The sequence below is a fragment of the Neolamprologus multifasciatus genome, chromosome 1, assembly GCF_963576455.1.
Source record: "Neolamprologus multifasciatus chromosome 1, fNeoMul1.2, whole genome shotgun sequence".
Classification (NCBI taxonomy): Eukaryota; Metazoa; Chordata; class Actinopteri; order Cichliformes; family Cichlidae; genus Neolamprologus; species Neolamprologus multifasciatus.
Window position 1 is genome coordinate 20,246,775 of NC_140439.1, and position 26,795 is coordinate 20,273,569.

General features: G+C 38.9%; 2 protein-coding genes and 1 long non-coding RNA gene across 5 annotated transcripts in view; 1 reads left to right on the plus strand and 2 right to left on the minus strand.

The window, feature by feature from the left end:
* Positions 1-270: 270 nt before the first annotated feature.
* On the minus strand, positions 271-2,840 carry rassf10b (Ras association domain family member 10b). The gene has a single exon (XM_085147581.1). The coding sequence runs from the start codon at positions 2,585-2,587 to the stop codon at positions 1,256-1,258; it is 1,332 nt and encodes a 443-aa protein (XP_085003707.1). The 5' UTR covers positions 2,588-2,840; the 3' UTR covers positions 271-1,255.
* Positions 2,841-6,085: 3,245 nt separating this feature from the next.
* The window catches only part of tead1b (TEA domain family member 1b), a 50,320-nt gene continuing 29,610 nt past the window's right edge, over positions 6,086-26,795 (minus strand). The window contains exons 4-14 of one of the 3 annotated variants that reach the window (XM_085156916.1): positions 22,008-22,072; positions 20,221-20,283; positions 20,068-20,130; positions 16,371-16,502; positions 16,034-16,080; positions 15,868-15,929; positions 15,283-15,407; positions 13,831-14,004; positions 10,841-10,981; positions 10,583-10,735; positions 6,086-7,953 (exon numbers count right to left, since the gene is read on the minus strand). In XM_085156916.1, the coding sequence (XP_085013042.1) occupies positions 7,840-7,953; positions 10,583-10,735; positions 10,841-10,981; positions 13,831-14,004; positions 15,283-15,407; positions 15,868-15,929; positions 16,034-16,080; positions 16,371-16,502; positions 20,068-20,130; positions 20,221-20,283; positions 22,008-22,072 (1,139 nt within the window). In that variant the 3' untranslated portion in view covers positions 6,086-7,839. Of the gene's footprint in view, positions 7,954-10,582; positions 10,736-10,840; positions 10,982-13,830; positions 14,005-15,282; positions 15,408-15,867; positions 15,930-16,033; positions 16,081-16,370; positions 16,503-20,067; positions 20,284-22,007; positions 22,073-26,795 lie in introns of all 3 variants that reach the window. The other 2 variants (XM_085156907.1, XM_085156926.1) reach the window with 2 other exon arrangements.
* Positions 7,952-8,706, plus strand: LOC146525658 (uncharacterized). Its single transcript, XR_014873705.1, has 2 exons — positions 7,952-8,085; positions 8,259-8,706. It is a non-coding gene; the product is annotated as an uncharacterized LOC146525658 (long non-coding RNA).

A 26,795-nucleotide genomic window follows, 5' to 3' on the forward strand; every position in this document is an offset into this window, starting at 1 on the left:
ATAGGAAGACAACGGAAGCTAAAATAACCACTCATTATGACCAAGGTATGCAGAAGATCACACACGATGATACACAAAGATATAGACCGTAAAGATGGATTCTCTCTTGGTAAAGGAATCTTAAAAATCTAATTTCCTAAATACATTTTAAAAAACTTATCCAGCTAACTTGAGGCTGTTAAATAAATAATTAATCATTGAGAAAGGAGATTAACAGCTCATTACATGCTGGGATGCAATGGACTGAGGAAAATTGTCAGACTATCAGATTAAAAGCAAATCTAGTTTGACGGCTCCCCGGATGTCAGGGGAAAAAGAAAAAGTAAGCAGTTATTGAAAATGTGACAAGAGCTGTTCTTGACCTCATGAAATTACAGTCTATATATTGTATCATTTTGATTATTCTCACAGTAAAAAGGTTGTCAAGTGATCTGATAAAATTGCCACATAACCTCTAAATCTTTAAATCAGGGTTCCTCTTTAAGGGTTTCATTTTCACACAAAAAAGACAAGCATGCTTGTCAGGGATTCATAAAAGATTAAAAAAGATGTTATTTTATTTTAGGGAAATAAAAAGCCTCTTTTTTAGCAGCTGGGAGATCAACTGTGGGAGGGGGTTGTGTGCTGCCGAAAAGCAGCCAGTGTAGATGTAAGACTTGAGTCGTTCATGTCTGTGTGCAAAATGTCATCGTCGATCTGAGAGGAAAAGGTCAGCTGTGCTCAGTGAGTTGTAATGATGTAGATCAGACCTCCCGTTTGAGCTCTGCGCCTCTGTTTTGACTTCAGATATTTTTACGTCTGACTGATTTCCCAAAAAGGCTTTTTTTTTTCTTTCTCTTGGAGTCTGAGAAAGCTACTGCTGATACTGCTGTTTTTAAACATCTTCAGAATCATCCAAAAACCTTTGACTTTGTTTTTTCGGTCTGGTGCCCTGCTGACTCTGAGGCGAACATTATGGCAGGGGTTGGAGAAATCTGCTGCTATCCTAACTGCTACTCAAGGCTCCAAAAACCTTAAACTATTTTTTAAACAGAAAGAAGAAAATCAAATAGAACCATGTTTGTATTGATTTTTTTAAAGTTTTTTATTGATTTTTGCGGGTTTCTTGTTAACAGAAAAAAAAATTAAGAAAATGCATTTTAAAAAGCAATACGTGTATGCTGAAAGTGGGGAAAAACATTTATTTGTTTATGTCAGAGTACTTATGACCCCTGAGAATTAGAAACATCGATAAGTCAGTTTTCCAAGGAAAATATTAAACTAATGATTCCCACACAGGGAGGCTGTCGGAGTCCTGACTGTGCAGAGAACTTAAGCCAGTGTCTGAATCGTCGTCGTTCACATTGTGAGTTTTTGACAACCCCCTTGCTTGCTCCACCCACCCGTTTTTTCTCTGCAAAGTGCTCATCATCCCCGTCTTAACGTCTGCCCCGTGGCTATATCTCTTCTTAGTGTCTGTCCCCTCCTCCATGCCCAAAGTGTTCACTTTCTCCAGCAAATCCCTTATCTCCCTCTCCCTCTCTCCGCAAATCTGCTCGGTCAGCTCTAAATCGCTCCTAATAGCTTCTAAATCCGCGTTGAGGCGCAGGCCGATGTATAAACTGGCATTTAACTGCGTTTTGATCCTCTCTTCTTCCAAAAGCTGCTCGTTTTCTGGTGATGTTTCCACTTCGGTGCAGGGAAGGAATAGCGAGTCATCCCCAGGCTCCAAGTTTTTACGTTGCAGCTCCTCCTTCCTCCGCTGCATCCAGCGGTGGTTCAGCTCATCCTGGATCTCCCCTGTGATCACGTCTATAAGGGTTTCCTGCTCCCACAACCCCTCCTGTAGTCTAACCACTTCCTCACGGTGTCGGAAATACTTTTCAAGCTTGGCCAAAGTGTCAGAGGAACGCAGGTTTTCCACTTCGTGGCTGGAAGCTGCAGCGACATCAACCAAATACGTATTTTGAACGTAATTGGCCCCGTGCCTTTTAATTCTGTCCATGTGCACCTTCCCCTCGCACCTTTCGATCTCTGCGTCCAGCTCTGTAATCCTCTGAATCTGCTGTCGGATTGTATGATCCTGAGAAACCACAGAATGAACCAAAGTTTCCATCTTCTCTGCGCCGGACGCGTCTCTGCGCGCCGCCTTCGATCTCTTTTTATTGATCTTCTCCAACTTTCTAAAAGCTTTCCTGACTATCCGACGCTGTTTCTCAGGTGAGATGGAACTCACGGTACACCGCGCGGTCCCTTTCATAATACAGGGGCTCTGTTTGCTGAGCACCACGCGCGCCTCTGCGCTTCGGGCTCCGTGGCTGTCCAAAGACACTTCGCTCTTCACCAGCACGAACTTGACGTTTCTCTGCTCGTCTCCCCAGGCGACCCAAAGCCGCAAAATCCTAGTTTTGTTTGGCAAAATCCTCTCGCATCCCCTCCATTTCTCCACGATGCAGTAGGACTGTGCTGCGCAAAGCCCTTGTTGGGAGTTTTGGTCTTCAAGAAGCACTTTGATAACATCAGCGCAAGTTGTGCGCTTTGACAAGCCGAGGACGAGCTTTTCCTCTCGGCAGACCCACACTGATATCTTATTGTCCTCCGACTCCATCTCGCATTTCTGCTAAACTCTATCTCTTCTAAACAACAGTAGATTTAAAAATTTAAATCCGCTCGTCGAAAGAAAAGCTCCTCAGTGTCCATACCCGAGTCCAGTGCATGCGCGCTGCGTCCTAGACGCATATGCAAAGTTGCAGTCGGGACTGGAGGTGTCTCTGTCTGTGTCCACGGAGCGCATAAGTTAAGGAAAACACTTTGCGCGCCGGTATTCCCAGTCCTGACTGCCGCTGCTGTGATCACATGACGCGCCCCCCCCCCCCCTCCCCCCCATACACACACACACACACACACACACACACACACATTCTTCTTTTGGTGGGATGAGCTCCACCTGGAGCCTCAATGCTTTTAAGAACAACGACCAGCCGTGAATTCTTTGATTTCCTGGAGCAGCTTGGAGGCTCGCTGTGTTCTTCTGGTTTCTGTATACATAAAGCATCAAATAGGACATGAGTATATAGTAATGAGTGCTTTATATGGCTTCAGTATTACTTGGTTTATAGAAGATACAGGAAGATATCTCAGGTTCAATATTAAGTTTATGTTGTTAACGTTTTCTGTAGATCCAGTTAAAACAGCGTTAAAAGACAAAAAATATGAATAAATAAATATTGGAGCTGAAAGAAAATTTCACTAACTGGCTTCAACAGGCTTTGAGGATTCTAAGGCATCTAATCATGGTAATGGACTGATTCTTATATAGCGCTTTTCTACAATGACCTTGTGCATAATTCATGTATTTTGTGCAACACCTGAAATAATAAGTTTTACCTGCAGTTTATTTCCTGCTTCTTAAGTGTCAGCACTTTCAATATCTTACTTCTAATTATAGTCATCTTTCATCTGATAGAGCCACATATCACAATTCTGTGAACTGTAAACACTCACAAGTCAAACAAATAAGTGAAACACGAGGAAAAAGGAAGGCAGACACACAAATGCTCCTTCCTGTAGTTCAGAGCAATGAGCAGACTGTTGCCTGCTGCTGATGGATCACACTTTGCATTCAGTGATCTGAATGTTCAGAGTCAGTTTTCCTGTGTTGATATGAGTGAGGGAGCATAGATATGGAACACTTCAGGTGCTTTACTTGAATTCATAATGTTGACCCTGTTAGCTTTTCCTTCGTTATGCTTATTCTTCTGATTCACTGCTTTCAAGTATTAGCCTTGCTCAGTCTTGAACTCAGGGACTTTACAAAGAAAGAGAATAAATGAGTATTCAGCTATTCTGTCAAGAGATCTCTGACAGATGTATTTACATCTAGCTTTGCTGGTTTGCTAGTGCTCATGTGACAGCGTATGCCTGGTCTTGATGGATTAGGATGTTTGTGTGTTAGTGGGTGGAAATTTTACTTTCCACATTACAATGCAAAGTCATATACATACTTACCAGCATGCAGTCCCCCAAATTAGTTCCAGTCCACATATCAGGAAAGATTAGCTTCACATAAAGATACATTTCACTTGAGTCAAACCCATGAGAACTGATTCATCATGTTATTATTGTACCAATCAAATGGAAACAAAAACACTCTCTTAAGGAGCACTAATCTTTATTCAGCTGTTCAGCAGTAGTTGGTTGGTTTCCACGTGTATGATTTATAGCAGCACCTTATTTGAGCCCCTCCATCTCAGGTGCAACACTCAAAAGTTTTGGTTTGTGTTAGTAATAATATAAAGGCTGGTTACTGAAATAGTGGTTTTCTGACTGAGGGGTCATCACTGCTGGGTATAGAACCACTAAAGGACAGCCAGGAAACCAGGGGAAAATATGGATGGACGAATAAATATGATTTTTGGAGGGAAAATAAACAAAACGCACTTTACTAATGCAGAAATCTGAATCCGTTTTATTTACATTGTTGTGTGTTGACAGTTTGTGGGGAGTGGGGCTGAACTGTAATTGGTTTCTGAAGCTGGTGTGCTGGAAATAGCTTGAGAACCTCTGATTTAAAAAGGTTGAGCAAGAAAACAGAAATCTGTAGCACTTTTATTAAATGGTGTCTCCCTCTTGTGGCGAGTCCTGCCATTACAGCGATGCACATTAAATTATGTTCTCTCACATGCTCCATCTACTGTTGATGTGAGGCTTTTGCAGTCAAGGAGTTAACAGACTCATCCACACAGCAAAGATTCAGGTGAGAAAAATAAAAGGAAGCAATCTTTTTCAGATTTATTTAACTTCAATATTGCGTACATACAAAGTATCTAGAAAGCTACAAAATATCTACTATTGTCAAGAAGGCATCATAATGTTACGGAGCAAAGACAAGACCATATGCAGAACACAAACAGAGCAGAGTTTCTTTTCTCTCCTTTGCTCCAACACTTTACAGTGATGGAAATGAAAAGAGATCACACATCTGTACCAAGAAAAGCCAGATATAATTTTATAGAAAGCACCTTTTTACAAAGGGGGGGCTGAAAAAAATCTGCACACAAAACCCAAATATGTAAATGACAGTTTACATTTCATGAGCTATATGTCAAGAATCACGTTAAAGCCAGGTACCAGTACCTACTCTTAGCAAAAGCTGATATGCTTGTAGCTGCGATTCCTTGACTTGGCGCGTCCACTTTCCGGGGCAAAGAGTCCACCAGACATTCGTGCCATCAAAGGCGTCAGTCCTGCTGTTTTAGTGTTAAAATGTAAAAATGTACCAGCAGTGCAGCAGTAACATCCTTACCATCTCACTGGGCTCGCAATATTACAGATAATGTCATCACAAAACCGGGTACGACTGTATACAAGTACAATAAGAAAACAGGAACATCTAACTGTAATCAATAAATGTGAACAGATACACAAGGTAAACATAAAAGAAAAATAAAGTCCACAGTGTTCACAGAACTGCGGCAAAAATACTGAATCATTTAACTTTATCTGCACCCCCCCACCCCAAGACATTGTCTGCAATTATTTAGAGCTTTGTTGATTAAACTACTTTAAGATGATTATAATTTCTGTAAGAAATAGTAAATGTTTTGAGTAATTATGATCCTTACAATGAAAGTATACAGATTTAAACACGTAAAACAATCTTAAGTTTCATTTTTAGAGTCTGTACTGTAGAATTAATATTAAATAAACATTATTTTTTCTTTTTCTTTTTCTTTGTTCTAATGGATAAAAACTCGTGTCGGTCCCTGCCTTTTCGCCATCACAGCTGTGACATTGTGAAACCATAATGCTTCCAAAAAAGCCTCGTTTAAAAAACAAACAAAAAAAAAAAGCACTTGAGCCTGCAAGTGTGCACGAAGCAGACAGCTTCAGTGTTTTTCTGTTGACATCCTGCATGCAGTCAGTGGCCGTTCAATATTAGACAAAATCTTTAACCTCAAGCGAAGAAATAGTTGGGTTTGAGAAATCAATTTACAATGTAATAAAATGAATATCATTTATTTCTTCTCCTTAGTAACCATGTTCCCCTGCTGTCATTACAGTCCTTTGAAAGGCAATGTGGTGATTTGTTTCACTTATGTCTTGGTTTGTTTTCTTCTTCTTCTTCTTCTTTTTGGTCTGGCAACATTAAATTTATAATTTCTGTTTGATCTTTTTTTTTAAGATGGAAAATCTGAACCAAAGGCACTTCCTTGCTACCATGCAGGACACAACAATAATTGACTGCATCTCTGTATTTTTGGTCTTCTGCGACAGGAAAGGCAGTCAGTCTTTTTATAGTACACTCTTAGAGAAGGAAGGAAAAAAAGAAAGGCTGATATTTTAGGAACATATTACAGCGTTACAGGAAAAATAACCTGTTTCTGAGCTTAAATTTGCAAACATAATTGAATATAAGTGTACTGCCTCTTTAAAAAACAAAAAAACCCAGCAACAACAAAAACTGTATTTCTAGTGTACCAATTTCGAGAACCGTGATTTCTGAGATGTGAAGATGTACCAAATAATACATCTGTAAGTTATTTCTGCCCGTCTCACACAAAACTAATTTTAGACTTAGAAAACAGGGTAAATGCGGGATAATGAGTATACTCTAAGGCACTGTACACTTAGGCTTTGGCAGATTTGAATTGTGATTTTTTTTTGTTGTTGTTGTTGTCATTCATTTATTTTACACAACACAAATACAATGTAGAGATCACAGTTTTAGTGGCATCTTTTGGAGTTCACATACAGTTTGTATGTGTTTAAGGCTCGGCAATCAGCGTAGGCCACAGAAACATGTGAACATAGTGTGACCATGAAGGCAGCAACACTCTGGCTTGGAGTTATCACGCGGCGATCCCAGAGTGTTGGGTGGGGGGCAAAGCCACAGCGTGCTGAACGACGCATTGCTGTCTATGATTTTGTAGTGTCTCGATAGGTTAAACAGTTTTTTAAAGCGCAGAATTAACAGAATAAACGCAAGCATCACTAAGGCAAGCACAGGAAGGGAAACAAAGTGCTTTCTGACCAGATACGAGTCCGATTAGAGTCATTTTAGCAGGACTCACCTATTTAAAAAAATGAAATTTCTCCTGCCCATTGTCAGAGAAAAGATTTGTTTGCAGCGCTGAAATGCTTAGCAGGCGGTGAGACTACATCCTACATTTATGGAGCGGATGCAGGCAAACTGTAGTGTTTTCACAGTGCATTCATTCTGGTGTCTAAAACTTGGGAGTGCTTCAACAGGGATAAATATTACCGAAAGCTCAGTTGTTGACGTTCTTATGTAGTAATTTCGCAACATTTGCAACCACCTGCTTTCGGCCACTGCACGTATAGTGTTGTTCTGTTTCTTTGGAAAGTTTAACAGCTGTGTGTGTTTTCATGTCTGCGTATCTACAGTATGTATGCTCACAAATCATGAAGTACAGACATACAAAACAGCCTCAAACATATTACACAGACTGCAACCATGCCACTGATAGAAAAACAAAAAAAGGCCCGTGTCTTTTTGTCTTTTTTTTTTTTTCCTTAGTCTACATTAACAAAGCAGAAAAAAACGACACACACATTTTCATTTACCAAACACATTCAGGAAACTCTTTAAGGATGGCCACATTTATACCCGACAGAGACCAACATATTTAAAATTCCCATATTCAAACATTAAAACAACTGTACCGCAATTCACAGCTGCAGTCAAATAACAAACACTTATATTAAAACGGATTTATAACAACGACTCCACCCGATACCTTGACCAAAGAGCGTTGTAGGTATGACTTTCGTGTAGAGGCACTGCCACTTTTGTTTTGAGGTTGGTAAGTCTATGAAAAGGAGGAGCTCCAAGCGGATTCATTCCTTCACCAGTCTGTAGATGTGATGCTGCGCGCCGTGCTCACTGTTCGAAACTTCAAACACGCACGCCATACATAGCAACGTCTCCTGGGTGTCCCTGTTTGTCACCACCTGCAAGAGAGAGCACTTACTTTAGAGGAGAAGTGCTGCACAGCGGGAAATAAACAGAGAAATGGATGCAGCAAAGGATGGTTACCGAGTTTGAAGACGTGGACGGGAAACTGACAGACAGACGCATGCATTGTTAGAGTTCTGAAGCTGTGTGCGCGCACGGTTAAATGTTCGGTACCAGTTTAAAATTGGCCAGGAGAGCCACATTTTTACCCTTTTATGTACAGGAGGCTTTAAGTGCAATTTAGACTCTCTATCGAGGGAATATGTTTTATATATACAACTTGTGAACTCCTGTTTGTTAGGCTGTGGGAAAGTAAGTTGTGTTTTTGTTTTGTTTTTTCCAAAGTAACCTTTCGTCTTTAATTTTATCCAGTTCGAAGTTTCAGAGCTCTAATGTGAAGCTGTCACCTTATAAATAAATAGCATCACTGAGAGCGCACACTCAGCAACAAAAATAATCAACTCGAATTAAAACGTTTATTCTACCGCTCTCTATGCTAAATCCCAAGATGAATGATTTTAGCAGCATTCATTTTTTTTGTCTCATTGGCAGCTGTGCTGGATTTTACTGTTATTTATAGATTTTTATCGCCATTTTATCAGGATCATCATCTGTTAATGTCTCACTGTAACTCATAGGAATCATTTGGGTTGAAAAGTCATATGATGCATGGAACCAACTTCATCTCCGATTATAGTTTTAGGTTTTGTCAAGCCAACGAATGCAAAAAAAAAAAAAAAGCCTCTAAAGTATCCATTGGATAATTACTGCAGTGATTAATATGTTTCAGCTGGGAGCAGATTATTTAAGTCTGATGCAGTGAACAGCTTCTCACTTCTTAAACAATCATACTGGAAAAGATATTAAGTGATCAGCAAAAAGATGTTACTGCCTTTCAGAAGGGTCGAATGATTGAGCTGAATCAAGCAAAACCACTGAGGAGATTGCTGTTACTTCTTAAATTTAGTATAAGCACGATTAAAACCTGGAAGGGCAACAGTGGGGAACAATCATCTCTGAGGAGGAAATGTGGCTGGAAAAAAATATCTTGAATGATCGTGATCAGAGATCATTTACATGTTTGGTGACATGAAATGATTAAAAAATATATAAATCAACAGTAGAATTCACAGCTATGTTTAAAACCACTTCTCAGTTGGAAAGGTCACATTCCAAGATAACAATAACATCGGGCTCAAATTGTGAACAAAGTGGTTCAGGGAACATTAGACATGATTTTCAAACATGGATCGGACCGCCACAGAGCCCAGACCTCGACCCCGTTGAGAATCTTTGTGCACATACTGGGAGGAGACTTTTCACAGAGAACCAATTCTCCCGTCCTCAGTACAAGACCTGGAAGAATGAATGCAACTCTGCATGGAAATAAATGGCGTGACACTACATAGGCTTTGCATAAGGAGGTAAATGTGTCGAATCACTAAACCTACAGGTGGTCCAATCAAATATAGAGAGAGTGATTTCAGAGCATCCTCGTCTTTATCATCCAAAAAAAAAAAAAAAAAAAAAAAAACCCCATTAAAGCAGAGTTGAAAAATTATGACAGAAATTGACTAACAAGTAATGTTTCATGATGTCTCTCTCACATTTTTCCATTTCCATCTTACTGTACAGAAAACTGTGTACAACTGGTGTTGAAATGTAGGGAACGTTGGATGCCTCAGCACATACGCTACATTCTTTAAATACCAGCTTATGAAAGGGAATTCATCTATGCACATCTTTTGTGTACAGGCATACTTTATACATTAAACTCTTGGACCTTGATTCCTGATATCAACTAATCTTTGAATATAAACATGTTATTTAAGGGGGGAAATGTGCAGAGTAGAATTTAATAATATCTAGTAGCATAAATTGAAACATCATGTTTCAGTAAAACCTGAGCATAGTGTTGAGCCATCCCTTGTTCTGCACAGGCCAAAATGGAACAAGAAACCAACTAACCCTATGTTTTAGGGAGAAATACACAAAATTTGCTGCAGCTACCATTTTCCCTCTGTTAGGGTTACTTTGTATTCATACTGGGCACAATGGAAAAATCTGAAAAATGAAAACACAACATTAGGATTCAGCAAGAAGCAGAAGAGGAAAATGTGCTTAGAAAATTATAATATCAATCTATGAAACATATTTTCGGATCCTTCTTCCAGTCTTGTGCTACTTATATGTCTTAAAAGAACTGCCGCACTTTTAAAAATAATCATGTATTAAGTCTGACATGACTCATGAGTTTATTTAATGATTAACACACTAAGATGGGTTTTTGGGGGAGGGGGGCTGCTTGCACACCCCTTGACCTGGGTGCTTTCTCTGCAGTGGTGAATGACACTTTAAGACCCCATGTGATACCAATAACAGGGTTTCCTGCCCTCTCTTATCCTCCCTTTCCCCTGCAGATAATGAGGGTCCTCACACTGTGTTTCATCCCCTGTGGAATGAGAGGAATGTGAATCCAGGCAGAGGAACACATCTCAAGGCCCAGTGAAGTCCCCCCACTCAGATTTTTTTAAAGCCAGCTGGAGCCACCAGCATATCCTGACAGCAGCAAGAAAAACACTCCCAGAGAGGGACGTCGCCCACTCAAGTCAGTGAGGTGATTACCAATAAGATAGTGAAGTTCTCCAGCACACTGTTCATCATATACTTCTCCGGCAGATGTTTTAGCTTATGGATGAAGTTGATCATGTATTCACACATGGGGGATCGACTTATCCGGTAGACAAAACGTCCATTTTCAAAGCGTGCATATTCAGTCTGAGGGGAAAGAAGAACAAGCAGCGCACATAAGAAATGTAAAACACACAAACAACCCCCAGGAGGTATAGTAAAAAAAATCCGGCTTCTCATTTTAGTTCATACCTCGACTTTCTCCACAACCTGCTTGCCAAAGGAGCAAACTTTTGTCGAACATGTGATGGTCATGTTCTCTGGACTCTCATACTGACTGGTGACGCCATAGAAAGATCCGGTATCATCTTGAATGTTGCAGTTTAAGTCAGCCTGAGGCAAAGAAAAACAACGAAAACATTTTCATTTTGTTACAATGTCCTTTTGTACAAGTCATTTAAAAGGAAGGAGATGAACAGTTTTAAATGTGTTTTCTACTGAAATGAAAGGCTTGGAAGAATACTTGTACTGACAGAAAGTCCAAAGGGTTGCTGCTTTTTCATAAGATTAAAAAAATCCTCATAGAAAAATAAGGCTGGGAAGCAACATTTATTTGGGTGTTTTACATCGCAAGTTTGATCGAAGGCAACCGTGTTTGTGCCCCGATCAAAATCAATAGGGAAAAGGAACAAACATTAAAATATTTAATGCATCCAAACCCTTAAAGAATTGTGCCATTTAATAACATTTTAATACCAAAATGGAAAGTTTAGTAGTTTAAAAATACTGGATCTCTAAATACTATTAAAATTAAAATAAAACACACCTATATAAGATATTTAAAAACATTTTTTTACCAATACCTTTTTCATTTTTAAAGGATTAAAAGCCAAGATGGTGCATATTAAATTGAAAAATGCCACTTTAAAGATGACCAAGCTTCCAAGTAATCTTAAAGCCAGATTTGGCATTTCTGTGAAATTATTAACTGTATAAGAGATGTGGTTCAAGGACTCATGTGAGCATACTAAACGCATACCAATTCTAAATAGGTTACCATTTAGAACTAAAGATAATAAAGTACGTGTTTGGAGCGCTTCAGTGACTAAATAAAGAGCGCTGTACTCCAGGACGACATGGACATAGGAAATGGAAGAACTATTCAGAGGTGAATGAAATAAAAACTACTTGTATCACTGGGAAAATTAAATTAAAATAATAACAACAATAAAAAGATATAATAATACATTTAAAATATGTTAAGTTATCTGGATTTAAACTATAACTGCTCTTCTTAAGCAGTAAAAAAGTGGATTACTTTTTTTTTCTTTTACATACACCACTTCCAGGAGTTAGAGAGAAGCAGAAAGCTCTTCGTGTTTTTCTCCATTGTGCATTCTCAACATGCACATTCAATCGACTGCCCAGAAACCAGAATGTCTCATTTTGTTAAGTGCCTCGTCTTTTCTTCTTCCCTCTTACCTTGACTGCACACACGAGAAAATGAGAAGAGAACATTTGTGCTTTTAGCTCCATTTTTGGTCTCTACCAACTGCTGAGAGAAGTATTTAGCGAGGAAGACGATTGAATATGTTTACCAGCTGCTGATAAATATCTCATACGAGATACGGATGATTTTTTATCCATAGGTTTATCTTTAGCACGGTGGCACAGTGGTTAGCACTGTTGCCGCACAGCAAGAAGGTCCCTAGTTCAATTCCACCATCAGGCCGGGGTCTTTCTGTGTGGAGTTTGCATGTTCTCCCCGTGTTTGCGTGGGTTCCCTCCGGGTACTCCAGCTTCTTCCCACCGTCCAAAGATATGCAGCTTGTGGGGATAGGTTAATTGGATAATCCAAATTGCCACTAGGTGTGAATGTGCGAGTGAATGTGAATGCAAATGGTTGTCTGTCTCTGTGTGTTAGCGCTGCGACAGACTGGCGACCTGTCCAGGGTGTACCCCGCCTTTCGCCCTATGACAGCTGGGATAGGCTCCAGCGCCCCCCGCGACCCTGAAAAAGGATAAGCGGAAGCGAATGGATGGATGGTTTATCTTTACATCCATCCATTTCCTTATGATTTTCCAATTCAGGGTCTTTGGGGGTGGGGGGGTGGGGCAACCATTCGCACATGGAGCCAATTTAGATTAACTAATTAACGCAACACGCATGTCTTTGGACTGTGGGGAGAAGCCAGATTACCCAAAGAGAACATGCACACTCTACACAGCTGGCCAATGAATTCAAACTCAGGACCTTCATGCTGTGAGGCAACAGTGCTACCCCAACGGCACCACCGCGCCACTATGTGTTTGACACTTGAATAAAAACATTCTTTAACCATTACTAGAAATATTATGATGGTGTTCAGATATTAATTCAAACATTTTGACATCATTTTATACTGTAAGATGTGCACAGTCGGTCATGTAGCTTTCTGAAACGGCAAACATCTGTCTGATCAGGGCTGCTGAGCCCAGCCGTGCATATCGCATAAAAAATGAGAAGATCCCGGCCACATCTGAATAAGCATGTTAATGTGCCCATATTGGAAGAAAGATTCTAAAGAGGATTAAATGAAGTTACGTTAAAAGACTGATTTACAAGGTTGAGCGGGTCTGCTCCTGGAGGGCAGCCTCTCTGTGCCCTGAACATCCTGTTCATTACGAACACAAAAAGGGGAGACGTCCTCCTACAACATTCTCCTCCTTCATTAAGCAAAGCAGTTATACATTCATTATTGTGCAGATTCTGCCTTTCATTTGAAATTTAAATTTGTCGGTCACTTCAAAAGGAATTTGAGGGGACTTGGTCCAAGTGCATACGGCCCTACTTTGTTTGCTGCCGCTAGTTAGCATTTTGCATCAGGGAGGAAATGCATGCAATGTTTAAACAGCCATTAGGAGTGCAACCAGGTCACTCCATTGTTTGGAGATATTACACTGAATTAGTGGGTGCTTTGATCAAAAGCTCTCCTGCTATGCAAGTCCAAATATAGCAGAGTGCATTCTGCAAACATTGAGAGCAATCTTCTCTGTGTAGACTGATTACACCCAATCACTAAGCACGAAGCAGAACACACTGTTACTAAACAGGATTGTTTGATCAAATTTTTCACAATGCGCAAAAGGTTACAATGAAATTAATACTTATGTATGGAGAGCCTAATCAAGCTGCAACAAAGCATTTTTTTTTTTATCAGATACTCATCTTCTCATCAGCATTGCTTATAAATTACACTCACCCAGAATTTTATAAGGAAGAAGGAATTCTGGGGGCCTTTTGCATACAGCTCCTTCAGTCCGCCTTTCTTTTCTGGAAATTTATCGTAGATCTGACGAATGTCCACCGACTCCAGCAGGGCATCACTGTAGGAATGATTCGTCTGCCCGATGTGCACAAACAGGTGTTTGTTGTACTGCAAGAGTAAAATGAAAAATGAATACAGATGGAAACTTGTATTAAAAAATAAAAAAGATGAAACTATTTAAAGTCGGATTCTTTTGTTTTGCAGCGTGAACTCAATAATAGCGTACATAAAAACACATGCAAAAGGAGCGCGTATCAATATTCACAAAGTCATCAGCATAGAAGAGTTTACTGAAGCAAAATAAGCCAGATCTGATGTGCCAGTCCTGAAGTAATCACTGCAATAAGCAAGTGGTAGCCAGGATTAGACTGATAATGCACTGGGATGGGAAACAACTCTCTGCAACATCGCTTTTTTATTAGTCACTCGGAATAGTTTTGAGCAACTTTCCTGTTTTATGATATACAAATTAGGTAATAACATTTATGTTTCACTAACCCTCAAAATAAACTGATCCCCTCATTTGTATTAAATAAAGCTGCTTCAGCCACAAATTATGATTGAGCAACTGTGCAAAACGATGTATTTTCTAAACAAAAACATTTTTCGTAGACAATCTTACCACCTTTCCTCACATGAAAATCTAAAAATGTTTCTACCTCAGCCAAGTTAAAATGATAATATAAAACAAAAGTGCTTAGGTCATTTCTTTCCTAATAATAATAATAATAATGGATTGGATTTATATAGCGCTTTTCAAGGCACCCAAAGCACTATATTCCTATTTGATTTGGTCAATTTTTTAAACTTTTAAATGAAAATATCTGAATTTGGTTTGACAATGTGAATAAAAATTAGGGCTAGTTAAACCTCAAACCCGTGATGGAGAGCCAAAAGTAGATGAAAGAGGAGCAGCGAATCACAGAAAAAACATTTTGTTTTCAAAGGTTTGTTGCCCTCTTTGTGACCGTCTGAAACTCTGCTGCACTTCAGTGTAAAAGCTCACAGAACGGCGTCTCCGGCACACAGCCCCAAGTGCAAATGCAATATTTTAAGCCTCAAGTTGCATTTAAGATTAAAGGCTGTTCCTATGTTATCAATACAAAAGACTATTCACTAAAATGAAAAACAAACATATTGTTAAAGAAATCAAAACATACAAGGAACTGATTAATATGCATTCATTCATTATTTCTGCAGGTCTCCGTGCCTTGCATCAAGCCAGCCTTTTGCCCCTCTCAGCTTGTTTTGGCCTCTTCTCAGCTGACTCTCTGCCTGGGAAAATGTCCCAGTGTATTCATAGAGGAAAGGACTGGGTGATAAGAGGTGGGAATGAACACCAAGAGATAGTGAAATTTCATGCTTTGGTATAATGCTTTCACTCACAGAGTCTGGGTCTCTCTGCTGCTCTAGGAAGGCAGAGAACTCCACCAGTCTGAGTTTAGATGTACCGATGGAGCGGCCCTGCCATGCTGGCGCCGTGGGTGCTGGAGCTGCTGTGGGCTCGAAACCTGCAGAAACACCAGAACAACAAAATATTCATCTGTTCTGCTGGTTGTTTTCCCAGCAGAGCATGTGCATGTTCTTTCTGAAACACTAGTTCACATTAACCTCGTTTCATCAGGTTTGTTTATGACACAAGAAAATTAATTTAATATCTTAGTGCAGATTCACAGAAATCTGACGTGCTTGAATTGGAAGGAAATGCATGCTCTATAATATTTCATTCATCTCTAAGGCGACATCTCCCAATTAATTTTTTTTATAGACAAAAAAAAATTCTGTGGTGAATTCAAAAGATATTGCAAAATATTTCAAAACAGAAATAATGACAGTGCACAACAGATATGCACTGTTGCATTTTTATCGGATTAAGACATTAGGGTCGAGATATCTGAAAAGACATTTGAAAAACAAGTTACACAGTTCATCTTTGAATGTTGCATGTTTTATAATTAGGTAAAGTCTCACTTGAAATTGCTGTCGTGACTGCTGGTTGGATGGGATAGGGTTGCTGGGTGAAAGGCTTAATACTGGAACAAAAAACCAACAGTCATTAGGCAAAAAACGGTTACATTTTTGTTTAAAGAGAATTTATTTATTTCCTGAAAAAGTTGGTTCAAGGTTTAAAACTTACTCTTGTGATGATCCTGGCTGACCAGCCGAAATCATACCCTGCCATAACTACAGAATTAGATGTATAAATAGACAAGAAAGAACAAGCAACAAAGAACATCCAATTGTGAGCAGCTGTTAGTGACAAGATCAGAATGGCTCTGAGCTCCATGTTCAGTGTATGTAGTTATCTTGACTACCACTCCTTTTGATCATGTGCTTATCTGATAGGGGCAGTTGTGCAAAGCTGTGGTGTGTAATGTGATTTGGCCTGGGTTTTTGGTGTGGTTGGCCCTATCGCTGCCCTGGGTGAAGCTGGACAGGATGGATCAATAGCGGGGTGCCGGCAAGGCTCTTACCCCTGCTCCAGGGAAGGCTGGGCGAGGGATGCCTGGCAGGCCGAGCTTGTTGTGAATAGCCGTGGCAGAGACGATCTGAGCCGAGGACATGGAGGCCATGCTCTGGAGGGCTTTGTCCTTCACGGCTTGGTCCTTTAACAGCAGTCACAAAAGGCTTAGCACTCGCACAGAAGGGAGAGGAGGGGTGTGTTGCAGAGGTAGCACAAACGAGACTCTAAACAACACACTGAAAGCACGGCTGACCTCTCTCACAACAGCGAAAAGCAAGCAGGTTAAAAGAAGCAGCACTGGCATTTCTATGCTACATGCAGGCGTTATTTTATTATTTTTTTTAAAGTTATGTGCTGACTGAATTCCAATATACCGTAGCTAGCAGTGGTATGCACTTAAATGAAAGTTTGCCTGTTGACTAATCTAGTTTTTTAAAAACTCATTCAGAAGTGCTTTCCATCAAGGCTGCATTTGTGTGCATGTCAAAACACATCACGTCTAAATCAAGAATTTCTCAACTAAAACTGAAGGACACAAATCCCACTTGGTTAATAGTTTTTTGTTGTTGTTGTTGTTTTTTTCACAACTCTAGTCAGTTCCTTTTGTTTAAGGTTTTTGAAATTATAGGGATTTTATTGTGAAATACAGTGAAAATCTGTATTACATACTACATACTTTCCGCTACTTTGGCCGAAGTGTTTTTATCAAATAATGCTAAACGTCTCATACTGCAGGAGACTGCACCCATACAAACTGGCAAACCCATGCAGACTCACTGGTGGCAGAAGCTACAGGTAAGCATGCTGGCAGTACATGCTGACGGAGCAGAGTCAAGCTACAGTATGCTCGTAGCATGATGACACAACGGACACCAATGAACACTGCCAGCCGGTGTTGTGTTACTGTGGCAGGAGCGGAAATGCAAAACTAGAAGCTGAAGGGCAAGGCAGGTCCTAACTGAAGCAGACACGGTGTCACAAGCAGAAAACAAAATACTCACCATATTTGTAACCTAAATGCAAACAAACAAGGTTTTATTGGAAAATTGCAATTCAAACACTGCCGTTAATTCAAGAGCTATGTGTGAAAAAATATATCAGCAATACACCTTTAAATATCAGTAAAACACAACAAAGTAAATGTCTGCTCTTCTTTACACAATACATGCACAGATGTGTAACTAACACTTAATCACAAAGAATTATGAAATTTGTATTTACAAATCATGTGGAGAAAGTCTTACGCTCTATAATTTTCACAATCTGATCAGTAGTCATCGCTCAAGACAAAACAAGGGAACACTAACGTAATGACTGTAATTATACTAAAATGCCATAGACAGGACGAGAAGCAGCAGGTTTTGATGCCCCCCAGAATGAAGGGCACACTTGTATTTCTCTTCACCAATGAACTCTAATTTGCTTTAAATGAGAAAAGACAGGGATTCATACAAAAGCTGTCTGTTTTTCTTCAGACAGCCGCCTGTGCCCCTGAAAGAACAGGCATTCATGTGGCTAGCTGCCTGTCTGACTCTGTCTCTCGCGCGCACACACACACACACACACACACACACACACACACACACACACACACACACACACACAACACACACACACACACACAGATTAATGAGGGGTCATTAATTCATGTTGAATACTGGGAGTGGAGCAAAGTGTGAAAGTCAAAACGTATAGTCGGCTCCCCAAGAAAAGAAGAAAATGGCACATGGGTGGAGTGTCCTTTGATATACAAGCATTACTTCATAAAATACCTTAAATTACAGGTCAGTATTATTCAAGATTACTTCTTTCACAATGCTCTTCTCCCATTTTAATGTGCCATTCTGAAAAGCTTTCTTCAGCGATTTTAACAGATTTCACTATTTCTGAAATAACTGACGAGAACGTTCTGAAATGACGACATCTGAACTGGGAGGAAGGAAAGCGACTGACAGCCATGGCATTGTGAGAGCCTGGAGTTATCAACAGATTGAAGGGAGAACAAGAAAGCAGGGGGGGATTTCAGAAACAGCCAGCTTCACTGCCATTCTCTGCTCTGAATGTGCACCACTGAGTCTTTGACGGTGAGGAAAAGTTGGGTTACATTGTCAAAGGAAGCAGAGGTGTAATCTCCTCTTCATTTTTTAAACACGGACTCCCGCCCCCTTTGCCATGCTGCCTTTTTTTAAAAATAAAGTCTGCTTAGTAAGAGATGTAAGCAGACCCATTTCCCCGCACCTTCAGCTTCCAGCCACTCACCAAAACAGCCAATGCCAGCATGCTTCCCAACATGCACACACTTTGATTTAGACTTTAATAGAGGAAAATTTGAGCCTGACCAGCCCCCCATCAAAAAAAAAACAAAACAAAAATGGGCAGACCATTGTTATTATGACCTAGTACTGAGTATGTGTTGTTGCACTACTAGTGAATTTGTCATTACATAAAGACACAGTAACACATCGGCTCTTTGAACAAAATATTAATCAATCTACAAACGTTGATCCAGGATGGATTTCCACAGATTTTATGTAGTTTTCTATAGACTGTGCTGCAGATTTCGAATCCTTTTCATTTCACCACATTTCATTTACATCCAAAATCACTCAAATTTAATCAAATTTGGTACATATGTTAATGATTACCCCGACTTCAAAAATGCGGCGACGAGTTTGAAATTCCCAGTTTGAAATTCCAGACGGTGAACATTTCCACTGTTTGTTTGTTAGCTTTTAGCTCAAAGCTAGGCTCTAGTCACACAGGCCTAGACACTAGTCACTAAGAAAACATGTATATTCCTCAACTGCTAGCAGGTGGTTGATGGAAGTTGCTGGCAGCTAGTACAAATTGGCTGCAAATAGCTATATAGTGTTGCACCAAAAATCTCCTTGTAATTGCTTTGATTGCTAGAAGGCATTGCTGCAGTCACATGTAGGCTGTATGGTCAACTTTTCTATAAATGCTTGCCACCTACTCCCCAAGTCGTAGTGAAACTGTAACAAGTGCGATGCAGACTAGACATGAAGAAAGTTCGCCTTCATTTTAAAAGTTGTGCTTGTTTAAATGTATTGGTTGCAGCAGAATGGTGCCACTCTTTACTTTAAAGGCAAATCTTCGTTATCCGGTTGATGTCCATCTATAGTGTTTCACAACAGTGAAACTGTAAAGTACTTACGAGTGTTTGGAGACAAGTCTGTATTTCTTTGTGTATTTTATGCTTTGTATGTACTGGCTAAGAAATGTAGTTTTAATTAATTTTATTTATTTATTTTTAAAAACTTTTTCAATTTCAGCAAAATTACCTAGAAAAATCCAGTTCTGGTCAGGCTCATGACTAATAAAAGATTAAACATGTAGGATCCACATATCGGACTATTATTTGTTAATTTAAATCGCAAAAGCATGTCTTTATATATTTATACAAGATCACGGTTATTTTGTGCAGCTGCTCTCAAAGCAAAGGCCGGTGATGAAAGAATTAATGTCATTGAAACCAAGCAGACAGGACAGTGACAGCATGTTTGGGTTAGAACGAGTGAGAGATGGTCAAGAAAGTGAGTAAGTGAGATTAGAAGGGCTGAACAGAAAAGCAGAGGATTTGGGTTATGGGGGGAATCAGAGGATCAAGCATTCACTCTGTCTCTACAGGAAACAGAAAGTTAAGATGCACAGCAACCAAACAAGCCCAAAAGCAGAAAAGCGCATACCTTTAGCTTGGACTGAAACTCACGAGATTTCCTTCTGGCAAGAACCTGAATGTGACTAGACACCTGCGGAGTAGGGGAGGGGAGGAAAACAAAGGAAGAGCCTGTAACCATGGCAATGAAAAGCCCCCTGCAACTGGGCAAAGCCAGACGTACCTTAATGGCAGCTTGGATTTCTCGAACTTTCTTTCTTGCTAAGACCTGTATGTGACTAGACACCTCCATTTAAAAAAAAAGAGAAAAAGGAAAATAAAAAAACAGGAAAACCCAAAAAAGTACAAAGTGGATCACACATGTCTTTGTTTAAAAACACTTCAAGGAGATAAGGTGTATAACAGAAGCATCTTCAAACCACACACCAAGCTAACAGCCAATAAAGCGTTATGCTGTGTCGTCGTCACTTAAGTGAACTGATTAAGGAGGATGCAGGCCCCTTTAGCACACATTAAGAGCACACAGATGTGATCTGCTGTGTGCTGAATGAAATCGGCTAGTCTAGTATCCTTGTGGGAGCTGCAAAAGGCATTTCACCAGCCAAGTTTATCTACGATGTCTATACAGTTCAAAATGATTTTATACTCTCAAATGAAACATTCATCAGTAGCCGTCTGAAAGAGACCTAATGTGAGCTGATGACAGGTTTGAGAGGTAGATTTACATTCTCCTCTGGCACTTTTCATGCAAATGAAACCCAAGGTGAGTACCCCAACAAGGGAGTGATTTAACAGGAAAGTGTTTGGTTAGCTGATAAGTCTTTACATTATTCACAATCTTTTACATGAGTTACATCAATTAGTCCATAGATATTCAATTTAGTTGCAATAAAACAAGCTGGAGCTGGTGAGAAAAATGATCAATGTTGCTGTTGGTGCCATGTTAATAACTAAATCAATTACTTTCATGCTGTACATGATATTTAAAGTAACATCATATGTGTTTATTGGTATTGCTCGGCGCAAACAACCCTCTTTTTGTCCAATTCTGTGCCAAGAAGATGAGACACAGGAGACAAACCACACCTTTCTGGTCCAGACTGATCAATTCACACACAGTGATCGAATGTCACTGTAAACACTGACTTGTTTATCACTGTCATTCAAGTCAGTAGTCATGCAGGGAAGTTCCTGTTTAGAGGGAAGATCAGGGGCTTCGTAGAGTCACTAAAGCACCATTAAAACTATTCAATATTGTGTAGAGATTGGTAGAAATAAGGCCACTAGTACTACTACTAAGTTACTTTTAGCACAAGTGCTCACCACAGTGATTAAGTCTGCTTATTTGACTGGGCAGAGTTTTTACAACAGACGCTCTGATGAAACCTCAACGGGAATTTGACAGAACTACTACATTTTCAATTGCCAAGCAAATGTGTTAACCCAATAACCAAAAAATAAGAAGCACAGTGGTGAAATAGTTAGCAGACAATCGCATAAAAACGGTTCAGTTTGGGCCTTTTTTTGTTGTGATTTTGAGTTTGCATGTGGTTGATTTCTGCAGATTATTCCAGCTAGCTCCCACAGCCCAGAGCCATGCATGGTGAGTTAATTGGTGATCTTGAATTGACTTAATGGATCTGAAAGTGTGTGGTTGTGTGTCTCTATGATAAACTGGCAACTCCTCCAGGGTGTACCCCTAACTCTCCTCCTGTGACAGCTCAGATAATACCTGCTTCCACAACCCATAAGCAGTGTAGAAAACCTATATATTATTTATATAGTTGCCTACGTTTAAATGCATAGTGTGAAAACGTGATAATCTCTTCTTGCAACACAGCAGTGACAGGGAGACAGAGGATCTTTGTCAGTCCTAGAAATCTTATTGACAGTTAGCATAGTCTCATTCTCTGTCTTACTTTGTTCCTCTAAAACAAAGGTAGCAGTGTGCACACATTCAGATTTGACAGCCCTCAAACACACTTATGTAACAGAGACGTCTCGTCTAACCTGCTTTCTCGTCCTCGTCTTGCCGGTCCGGAGCTTGATGTATCTCGCTATCAGCTCATTTCGACCTGGAGAAACCAGAAAATTAAGAGCAATGTAGATAAAAACCAACAAGAAGTATAAATTTCTGCAGTCTGAACACTTATCTGTAGACTTTGGTTGCTTCTGATTTTAGTTTTTCAACAATCAAACACAAGCATGCTTATTAAAAAATAGATTTGAATTTAGGTTTTGACAAAAACCAAACACTCAGATCAATCACAAGCATAAAAAAAAGTAGCAGTTTATAATTAAAACTACCTCTTTAGGAAACACACACTTCCCCGGGGCTTTCTTTAATTTTTTTTTTTTTTTTTAAATAGTGGGGTGGATTGGAGATTTCTGTACTTCACACAGTTGTTCAAATCTATCCTCTGTATCTGCATAATTACTGAAGAATACGTGCCACTGTTTAATAAATGCAGCTAATGCTCTTAAAAACCACGGTATTGTACTTCTGAAAATAGAAAAATTTATGAAAATGTCAATCTGATGGATGTATACCTAAATTCATAGATAAGAATAAAATAACTTATGGTTGTAACTCTAAATATAAGAGTATGTGTACCTCCTAAACAAACCCGATCCAGTTTTTCTATGGCAACATCGTATGACATTAGCATGAATAAAGAAAACTCACAGCGGCAGCACCGAGGCCTTTAAAATTAATCTAATTCAATCTCATTCTCTTCAAAGCCTCATGCTTTGAAAGGAAACAGGCCTGGCTGTTCATACTATTACAGAAAATAATGGCAACTGAATACATTGGGCTTAAAACAGTGCTGCTCTGACTAAATTATAATTGAAGCATAGCTTTGTAGAGATTTCCAATTAACAACAGCCCCAAACATTCTTCTGCCCTCAGCTCTGCTCTAATTGCTGTCGCAATGCACATGACCCCTGCTTAGCCCTTTCATATGGTAATAACATGCCGCCAACCAAAACTATTACACAAATTATAGGTAAGGAGGCACTCTAATTATGTGTCCAGCTGTAACTAACCAACGCCATGGATTTGCTGTAGTTCTCTATGAAATTCAACAAACCCTCAATATAATGAAACATTTTTCTACCTTTCTTCCATTATCAATTGAAGGTCTTACTTTTGTTATGACACAATAGACCGCAGCATTCTGCAGATGTGCTAATCAGCCGTCAATCTTAGAGGTTTAAACTTGAAACAAAGCCACATCGTGAAGGTTAGTGAAAGATATTTTTCTACCTGCCTGTAATGACAAAGCGAAAGTCTTATTTTGAAAGGCATCAACAATTAAGTAACAATAATAACAATTAATTCATTTGGATAGTTTGAATTACAAGACTAAGAATGACTAACTGGTTTTACAAATTAATTAATTTAGGCTTGATACATAAGATCTTTTTTTTTTAAATGACAACTTCACACAACTAATTTAAAAGTTTTGTTCTGTTGTCTTGTATTTGCCATTTCATTTCTATGTCATGTCTTAATATTTAATATGGTGCTTTTAACTTCTTTGCTATCATTCTTGCTGTCACGGAGCAACTGTGACGATGTGATTTTCTATGAGAATAATTAAGTAGTCTGATTCTAATTGATTAAAAACTTTTTAGATAAAATATTTTGTGATTTTTTTTAAAAACCATTTTGGCTAAAAAGAAAACAAATTTAATCATTTAACAACTGCTTTTGCTATAGTTTAATATGAAATAATAAACTAATCACTAATGTTTTAGCTCCACCATTTAGTTATCAATTATTATCAATCATACCTTTTTAAACTAAAAGTTTATAAATGAATTAATCAGAAGTTGAAATGAATGACTAAAACTGGCTTATCATATAGCATTGTATAGCCTCTTGAATATTACAGTAAAAGACCCAGCTTTGTAAGTTTAAATGGAAAGAAAAACATACTATTCAGCAACCAGAGCTCTTTAACACTTTAAAATACCTATCTCTGTGCCACACCTTCACATTTTGGTGCAAAGAGAAGCTTGTGATGTCAACCTGTAGTTTGTTGCTTAACCCTGAAGTTCTTTTCACACTGAACACTTTTGCAGCAGAGGCCCAAATAGCCCTTGCTGTGTGACCTCACTCGACACATTAACAACATCTAGGGATTTACACATCCATCGTGTCTATCCAGTGTGCCTGCCGTGTAAACTTTACCAGATAAAGCAGGGACCTGCACTATTTTCAATAATTCACGCACTGTGGCAGCACAACATGACAATACAGGCATTCATGCAAACTCCTGATTCCCAGATCAAAGCACACAAATGACCAGCTGAAAGCTTGCTTACTGTTGAATTATTCATTCTTTTCACCAGGCTGGAAAAAAAGCTCAGTGGGCCCTGGCTAGCCTGCGTTCTTTTTTTCTTGCTTGTGTTTGTGCTGCAAAACAATTGTTTAAAAAAAAAAGTGACCCGTCCACATTTAGGACTAAAAACATTTTGGATGCAGCTCTGCTTTCATGCCTGAATTTCACCAGGTGCAATATTTTCCACAAAATAAAGAAAAAATGCTTTCCACAGGGAAAAAAAAGACTAATGTTTGAAGCAAATTAAAATTTGTGGGGTTTTTAGGTTGAGGATATGCTGATCCAATAATTTACAGCACTAACATTGATTTGGTAAATCCACTTTACAAAGCTAATAAACTGTTTAACTGAAGTCCTGTTATGTTAATTTAATTTGCACTGAGTTCACATGCATTAAGGGAAGTAAAGGCAATAAAGACTCCCTCTTGATTCTTCTGCTTTCAAGCGCCCATCTCCAATGGGCACTGGCAATTTACATACACAGGTTAGAAAATGTAATACTTAAAACATCTGCTTACATTTCTTTTATGCCAGATTTGAAGATAAACAATTAATTTTATTTAAGATATGAACCTTGTAGTTATTGTGTTGGATTTTCTTTTTTTAGTTTTTAAATCAGCCTAATGATTTTACAAATATTATTGATAGGACTCTGGAAATACCCAGAGGTGGAGATCTTTTTGTCTGTATGGATTCCTGTCTTTTTGTTCTTAGTATTATGAGTTTTGAGAGTGAGCCTCTAAGGCTTAAGTAAAGGCCTTGTAGCAAAGCTGCGAGAGGGCTAAGGAAATGAACTCTTTATGGGGTGTTCCTGTCAATTAAAGTAAAAAAGCAAAATGGCAAAAGGATTAAATATTTATAGCGTTACCCCTGAGCAGATTTGTTCTGTTCAGCAGCTGGAGCCCTAAAACTGGTCAGAGTGAACCTTCCCTCTGAATCTGAATGACTCTGGAGGATCTGACACATCTGAATGGCACTCCAGCAGAAGCCCCACAAAGAGATGGCGGCTCAACTTTCTCTGGATCGTCCCCAAGTAGCTGATTCCTCGTTCCGTCAGAAATCCAATTTGGCGCTCAGCAACCTTTCTCCAAGAACCTTCAGATAGACTCCCTCTTTTGTGAATAACAATGGGGTGCATTATCACAGTCCACTACGAACCAACCTCAGAAAAAGCAATAAAACTGCCACTTTTTAAATCAACATTTAAAGACTTAAACTTTACAACCGTAAAACAGTAATTGTGGTTAAAATGAATGAGCCCAGAAATATTTGTGAAACTAGAACTTAAATTCTGCCCTGATATATTGTTGTTTGTCTTTCATTTAATGTATTAATTTTTTAGTTTTCTGTAAAGTTTTTATTTTTTTTATTTGTGAAAATGTTTAACTCAGTTGCATACCAGTTACAGTTCTGGCCAAAAAGATATGAAATTCACTATTTTTCAGTAGAAGAAATCATATAATCAAATTCCCTTACATTTAATATTTTAAATAATTATTTAAACTGTTGTATGGTGGAATGTTAAAACCAATCACATGACGAATATAGCGGTTTAAGAAACTGAACACACTTCATAAAGCACTGTCCTCTGTGTCTCACTCGATTAGCTCTGATTAGCTTTAGAAAGAGTGAGCTTTGACACGGGCAAACATATTGATATGGCATTATCTGAGGTTGATATCTGTGGGGTTAATGAAACCAGTGTCTTGACATTTAAAAAAAAGGTCCACAACGAGCACAACCATCAAAGACACAAACATTAAGATTCTGGCCTATAACGTCTTGTTATCTTCACTACTAACTCTAGCCAAAAGCAGTTATGTCCTGTACTAATAAAGTTGTGCTTGTGTGTGTGTGTGTGTGTGTGTGTGTGTGTGTGTGTGTGTGTGTGTGTGTGTGTGTGTGTGTGTGTGTGTATAAATAATGTGTATGTGTAAAATTGAGAATAACAGATTTCGAGCATTAGTCAGATCAAATGTAAGAGCTGGAAGAGGCACTATGTGGCTTTTTGTTACATTATTTCATTAAAAAAAAAAAAATCGATTCCCTCCTTCAGCCTTTTGATACAAAGTGCCTCATAGAAGAACATGAATGAATTTGTATATGCACATTTCAGGCTTTGCATTCCGTTATCCCACTGAACAAAGCGGTATTTACAGACACTTCTAGAATGTCATTCACAACACTTGAAATCCAAACATCATATTTAAAAATGAAAGTCTATAGAAAAGCTTGAGTTCTAAAGGAACAGACAATAAAAACTGGTCTTGCTGCTTCAGAGAGCTGAATTCATTCATTCATTTCATTTTTCGACTAACATTTGTCTTTAACCTATCCTATCAAACCAAAAAAAAAAAAAAAATCCTTATGTCTAAAACATAGTAGAATTCCACGTGATAAATGTTCAGTGGCAATCATAAGTACAGCAGTGCTGAATCTTCACTGGCAA